The 7,500-nt window shown below is 49.8% G+C and overlaps 1 protein-coding gene across 1 annotated transcript in view; it reads right to left on the bottom strand.

Annotated features, from left to right (window-relative positions):
- LOC134097312 (RAC-alpha serine/threonine-protein kinase-like) overlaps window positions 1-7,500 on the bottom strand; it is a 43,125-nt gene that overhangs the window by 23,678 nt on the left and 11,947 nt on the right. Inside the window, exon 2 of the mRNA XM_062550180.1 lies at window positions 6,131-6,256. Coding sequence (XP_062406164.1) covers window positions 6,131-6,176 — 46 coding nt within the window. The 5' untranslated portion in view covers window positions 6,177-6,256. The remainder of the gene's footprint in view (window positions 1-6,130; window positions 6,257-7,500) is intronic.

Genomic DNA, 7,500 nt, shown 5'->3' with positions numbered 1-7,500 from the left:
CCACTCACCAAACGGAAGCCCTGAGTGGAATGGAAATACTGCATCACTGACCAATGATACCATTGCGCTCACTGGCCGACAGCCATCGGTCCTCTTTCAAATCTTTTCAATCTCATTATCAAGCCGTTAGGGAGCTTCTTAGGGGACCAAAATCTCCATGCACTATGAACTCAAACCGGTGCACCACAGAGTCCACAACTAAATACATGACAGCATACTGACAGCCTCATTACAGTAAGGCATTCACATTAAGTCCTTAATTCCTGCTATACATCAAGGTGACAAATGCATTTAAACCTGGCAACATACGGTAATCATGCACGTACACAACTCCAAATAGGCAACAACAGATCATATCATTCTACCAGCACCCAGAATGGGGGAGATGGGAAATGATGACTGACAGTCCGAGCAGAGGGCCAAGTGGGAGGAGGACAAGTCCGGTTTCAGAGAGTCACGGTGGGTCCTACCGGCTACCGCGTCTCCTCCAAACCGTTCACCAAATCAGCTGATCTCAATCAGATCGGCAGATCGGCTGATCAGCGGAATCACCAGAGTGGACCAATATGTCGCAGGTCATGGTGGGACTCGCTTGCCACGTTCACCCCAGCACACACACACACACACACACACACACACACACACACACACACACACACACACACACACCATCGGCTAATCAGCGGAATCACCGGAGTGGATCAATATATCGCAGGTCATGGCGGGACTCGCTTGCCACGTTCACCAGCGCCAACACTTTGAACTGGCAAGCATTCCATAACCAGTGGATTCAGTCGGGGTGCGTTGCATGGGGTTGCACTGAAAATAACGGGATCGGATTCTTGGCTAAATCAATCACCTGTGTGAACCAATACACGGCGGGATTTTGACTTTCTGAATCCAGACTTGTACAACTCTGAGGCCAGGCCTCTGCAGCATTTCCACCACTCCACAATGTACGGTGCTTTTTTACGTCACCGGTGGTTATTTTGCATAACCACGGTCTCCAGTTGCCTGCCATGTGAACGGGGCTTTGAGCTCATAGGAGCTGGGCTGCCGAGTGACACCATGCAGGGGGAAGGAAGGCTCGTGGCTCGTGGCTTTGAGAAGGGAAGCTGACTGACTGCAGCGCGGGTTACAATTAGGAGTCTCTGTCCTCCTGCCTGTCTCGTACACTGCTGCTGTTTATATCCCACATCTTTTAACAGGATATTCCTTCATTCAAAGGGCATCAAATACCAAGCAAGTTTGGTCGTGTGTACTTATAGTTCATATCATGTAATTGGGATGAACAATTTTGATTATACAACAGTAAGGTCCGGTTGAACTATCTAATAATATCTGATCAGATGAAAGGCATTCCACTAGTGGCAATACCCCAGCATATCCCCACTCGGTCTCTTTACTGCAATTCACTCCACACTTTGCATTGCATCGAACGCTTACATTCCATTCATTCAAAAGCAAAAGTAGCAATTTCATAACATCACATTTGACAGTTATCGAGTGAGAAAACAGAAGTAATTGGGGGTGGGTGAACATTCACATTAACATGAAATGTGTGTAGCCTTGGCTGCAGAGTATCATCTCCTGTAGTTTGGGAAAAGTACTTCCGAGACTATTGATTGGAATTTTTTAGGATGAACAGAAAATCTAAATGAATGGTGGAAAACATCATTTCATGTCATTAAATGAAGTAAGCGGTTACTGCACAGTATAAAAGCATCGTGGCCCTGGTGATTGTGTCGTGGATAAAGGAGATGTCCACCACCTGTGGTCAGTTACCTGCAGGACTCCCCGTCCGGCCAAACCGTAGCCGTGGGTACAGTATATCCTTTATTACACAACAATTGGGTTCTATGGAGCTGTTTATTTGTTTCTGATTGGCCCGAGAGACGTTCCATGAGTTGAAATATCCCACGATAATCAACAACAGGTGATGTGAATCCCTTCGGAGATACTCTCGACCTCCGGACTCGTGGCTACGGCCGAACAACACCCGTGGGAATATCCAGCGACAACCCACTCCCACTCGTGCTATATTGCTTAGCCAACCCCACTCTCTCACTCAGGCCACACTGCTTAAGCAGTGTGTGTGTGTGTTTGTGCCTGTCACACCAGGCTGGCTAGGAGTCAGCTGCCATCTGCTGTGACCATCACTTATTGATGAAAGTGTCTCTGAAGGCATTCACATCATCTGTCCTTGAAGAAAACAGAGCGCTGACCAACTGACCATGCCAGTCTATAGAGGGTGGCCTGCACTCCACTCCACATCTCTCTGTGACTCTAATGTCGACAGGTTCGTAGGAGCGGCAGTGCGGACCTTTTCCCCTGCACTCGATTCAAGTTGCCTCCAAAAGCCGGTTCTCACGGCCGCACAGAGAACCGGAGCTCCAGAGTTCAGGTTCCGGCGAGCCGTTCCAGAACACCGCGCACATTCCATTCCCCTCAGCTCAGAGCTGCACTCAGAGGTAGAACAAAGTGGGGAGGGGAAGAGGAGGGGGGGGGGGGGGCTGAGGAGGGGGGGGGGGGCATTGAGGGCAAACCTGCCCCCGAGAGAGAGAGAAAGAGTGCGAGAGGGAGGGAGAGCGAGTTAGTGTGTGTGTGTGTGTGTGTGTGTGTGTGTGAGAGAGAGAGAAAGAATGAGGGATGGAGAGAGAAAGAGATGAAGAGAAAGAGAGAGAGAGAGAGAGAGGGAGAGAGGGAGGGGAGGGAGGGAGAGAAGGAGAGAGAGAGATAGAGTGCAGCTTGTTTTTCACCCCCCTGGACCCTGTTCGGCTTCCCTGGCCGATGACTCACGCTCTGGCTTGGGCCCCAGCAGGTCATCCAAACATCCCTCCCGGTGTCCGTTATCCCCCCCCCCACCCCCTCCACCCCCCACCGCACCCCCAACAACACCCCTCCCTCCATCTGAACACCCCCCCACCCCACCCAGCACCACCCTCCGAAACATCCTCTTCACACTCGCCGGCCAATCCCTGGCGAGTCATTCAAATGACTTTGGTAACGGACCAATGGGGTGGCGGACCTGAGGGAGTGTGGAGACGAGGGGGTGTGTCCATGGGGGGGTATGGGGGCGTGTGAGGGGTTAACGGTGAGCAGGGACACTGTTTTCATCACACTAGCACTATTATTGCACCAGGGCCGTGACACGACACGACATGACGGGATGGGATGGGATGGGAGAACCTCACCTTCTGGGGACGGATGGAGCGGAGAACAAGAGAGAGGGGGAAGAGAAAGGGGTGCATAGAGGTGAAGAGAAAGAGAGAGAGAGAGAGAGAGAGAGAGAGAAATGAAACAGAGGTAAAGAGTGAGAGAGAGAGATGAAACAGAGATAGAGAAAGAGCAAGAGAGAGTGAGAGAGAAAGAGAGAGAATGAAATGAAAGAGGTAGAGTGAGTGAGTGAGAGATGAAACAGAGGTAGAGAGAGAGAGAGCAAGAGAGAGAGACTCCTCTGAGCCCGTGGGGGCGGGAGGGCCACAAGCTCAAATCCCATGTAGGCTAAACAAGGGAGCCGTCACGCAACACACGGGCAGCCAGCGCCAAAACACATTCCACCCCTGCCTGCCAACGCAGAGCCAAGTCTGTCCCTTCATCCGTCTGTCTGTCCGAGTGCCAGTCAGTCTGCCCAGTCAGTCCGTCCGTCTGCCTGCCTGCCTGCCTGCCTCACTGTTTGTCCGAACGCCAGTCTATGCTGTCTACCTGCCTATCTGTCTACCTGCCTATCTGTCTACCTGCCTGTCTGCGTATTTGCCTGTCTACCTGTCTGTCTGCGTGTCTGCCTGTCTACCAGTCTGTCCCTCTGTCTGACTGGCACGCTGCCTACCCTGCCGCTTCATCCTTCCGTTTGTCATCCAGTCCATCTGTCCATCTGTGTGTGTGTGGCGGTGCCCTAAGTAAGCTGATTTGGCCCGCACCACTCGAGTCCACTCGGCCAGAGATGGCCAGGGCACACACACACATGCTGTAGCAGCAGCAGCAGCAGCGGCCCCTTCTCTGTCCACCCAACCACCCCCCCCCCCCTCCCCAGGGGGGGTTCAGTGGCCGACACGGCCATCTTGACCGCTGCTGCTGCTGCTGCTGTTTCTGCAGCCCACCGCTGACCTGCTCTGAACTGCCCTGACCTGCCCTGGTGGCTTTCTCTGACCTCCTTCTCACAACCTAATTGGCCCGCAGCCAACACCGGCCCATAGCCAGTCACGTCCTCCTCCATACACACACACACACACACACACACAAACGCGCACGCACACACACACACACACACACACACACACACCATACCCTTTAAAGGGCCTGGCCTCCTGTCCTCCACCCATAACACCACCACCACATTGGGTGGCACGGGGTGGAAAAAGAGGAGAGAGAAAGAGAGAGAGAGAGAGAGAGAGAGAGAGAGAGAGAGAGAGAGAGAGAGGGAGGGAGAGAGAGAGATGGGGGAAGAAGAGAGAGAAGCATTGATGAACTTGACGCCTCCCTGGAAACGACGAGGGGGGGGGGGGGGGGGGGGTGCACAGAATTTCACGCGGTGGAATTTTTTCCAACGCCCGCCAGCGGGTGAGGGTTGGGTGGGTGGAGAGGGGTGAAGGAAAATTCCTGGAAGTGCAGTGCACGTGCCTGTTGAGACGTTCCGGAGAAGAAGAACGTCAGAGAGAAAGGAGCCGCTCGGAACATCTGATGACTGGCCCTTTTATTTTTGTACGTTTTTGGGGGGAGTTATTTTTGGGGCTATTCCTTCAGATGCTGTTTGCTCGGCGACGAGGTTGGTAACTGTGGTAACAGCTGCAGCTGCCACGGCGACGCGGCGCTCTCTGGCCCGGCGACCGTTACGCATCACCACGGGAGAGCAGCTCTGTTTTGTGTACAGAACACAGAAAAGGTCAAAGGTGAGCTGTGCCGCGAGCGAGGACACAAACAGCCCTCGAGGGCGGACGATTGCGAAACGGACTCGACCAGCGTCGCTCCGGAGTCACCTGCGACCTGGAGTCGCTGGGTTAGAACGACCCAACGAAGAAATAAACAGTCAGATGAAAATGACACAGCACACTATCTGACCGACACACACTGGCTATCGTGTGTCAGAAGTCCAGCCTGACTAGGAACTGCACATCACACTGCTTCACGCAGACTGACCAGCCGAAGAAGGGTCAACATGTGTTGGGCTGAGGTTTATTTGTCAGGTTTATTAACAGTTGATAGTACGTAGTAAATATTGAAATCAACTGGTGTTGGTGACATAATTGGTTATCTCAAAAGTAAACGTTCCCAGAATGTATAAACGGTAGTAATGGAACCTCCAAAGAACAAAACCCACACATATTGTCTTTCTCATGAAAAAATACTGCTGACCTGTAAACAAGCAACATGCACACATGCACGCGCGCACACACACACACACACACACACACACACACGCACACGCACACGCACACGCACACGCACACGCACACACACAAACACTCTACACAACCATAAAGAAGGAGCTACCACGCATAGACAACCTAACGAGTCTTGCTCCTCGAAATCAATAAACAGTCCCATCTACCGTTCAGGCTGTACACTCCATAACATCAACAGGCCCTAAAGGACATACTGTACTTACTCAAGAGCAATAAACTTCCCCATGGCCCTTTACATGACTCAGCATGCTCGTCTACCTGCCCACTAGACTGCAGGACACAGTGGAGACCAATAGCATAAAGAGCTCACAGGGAAAAGTCTAGAAAAGAGTCTCCATCTCATGGTCAGCAGAGTTGTGCTGCTCTGCTGTGGGTTCAGCTGTAGGTAGCCACCCCTTGTCTTTTGAACTGTTTTAAGGACAAAAAAAACTCCTGCTACATTGCTAATAAGTATTAACATTTCAAATAGTTTATTATTCAGATTCAGATTTGCACTGGCATGTGTTGGCATGTCAGGGGATGCCTTACATGGCTGACGAAGGAGCTTCATAATTAACTTATAATGTACAGTAATTAGTTCTGTTAGGGTTGAAATTCAGCATCATTTGGGTTGATTTCAACTTCCTGCCACTTTGGGTTCGCATGTGGCTGCGTGCGCTGTCGCTGTGTGTTATTATGGGATGCCTGGTGGCCTGGTTCGCTGAGATCTGGACCGGTCAGTCACTCACCTCTCTTGTGGAGCCAGCCCTCCTTCACAATCACAACCTCTCCCATGGCCGCCCCTCAGGGTAGGGTCCTGTGGAGCTCTGAGACCTGAGCAGTGGGGTGGGAGCCGACAGCCTCTCTTCTACAAACTGCGCACGAGAGAGAGAGAGAGAGAGAGAGAGAGAGAGAGAGAGAGAGAGAGAGAGAGAGAGAGAGAGAGAGAGAGAGAGAGAGAGAGAGAGGGAGGAAGAGAGAGAGAGAGAGAATAGTGTTACAACTTTAGTCAAGGCTGAGCAAGGGGCTTTTCCCAGTGGTCAATTGTTTTATTGTTTTACCTGCATCGAAAATAAGTCAATTAGGCATTTGAGACATTACTGTAAGATTAGCAAGCACAGCAAATGGCTGATTTTAAACAGTCAAGGAGACAGCCCTTGTCCATAGAAAATATCTACAACTATATTGGAATACTATATAACCCCAACAGTAACAGGATGCCTGAAAAATACCACCAACCATTTGCCACACAATAAAAAAAAAGGTTGAAACAATTTATAATTTGTTGGGGAGTATGTGTTCCATTCATTCAAAAGAAAGATTCCACCGAAAGATAATCTCTAAAACGACATTTTTATTGCTTGGTAGCATACATACTTTTGCTGACTAATTATTGGAAAGTGAAAATAAACAAACAACAAAAAACAACAGCGTCAGGTGTTAAACTGAGGAGGTCATTACAACTCAAACTTCAACTTCAATTTTGAATAAAAAATAAAATAAATAAAATTAGCATTAGCTAGTGTCTGGTCCCCCACAACCCTCAAAACGTGCAATCAAAACAGGAGCTGTGTGACTTGATGAGGCAGGTGAGAGTGTGTGTAAACACAGATGTCTAGTGTGGGTCACTTCTAAAGCGGAACTTGTACATGCTACTCTTCCACTCTGTGCTCCAGCTTTAAAACAACACTAAAGAGTTTTTCGTACCTTAATATAATGTTTCCAAAATCATTTCAGCGGTTCATCAACTGGTAACAGGGTGAATGGCACCTCTGCACTCGCTTCGCAGCCCTCTATCAGCTATAACCGCACTATATAAGTTTACCAGATCGGGTAGCGTATATGTAGTCCGATCAAATAAGACATAAGAAACTACAAATTCCACTTGCATCGATGCCATAATACATCATACTTTCATAACATCATGCAACATACTCTACCTTGTCTGTGGACATCATTATTTGCGGGATCAACAAATAGTGAGCGTGCCACAGTGGAAAAGTGTGTTAGTGTTGTTTTAAAACAACATCAGCACCATAAACAACATAAAGAAGAGAACTACAGCTTCACCCAAAGTTAACTCCTGAAATGCTTGTGCCAGGTTCTGAGCTGATTATCG

The sequence above is a fragment of the Sardina pilchardus genome, chromosome 12, assembly GCF_963854185.1.
Source record: "Sardina pilchardus chromosome 12, fSarPil1.1, whole genome shotgun sequence".
In the NCBI taxonomy this organism is placed as follows: domain Eukaryota; kingdom Metazoa; phylum Chordata; class Actinopteri; order Clupeiformes; family Clupeidae; genus Sardina; species Sardina pilchardus.
The sequence above is the reverse complement of the archived record's forward strand: the minus strand, read 5'-3'. Positions and strand labels throughout refer to the sequence as shown.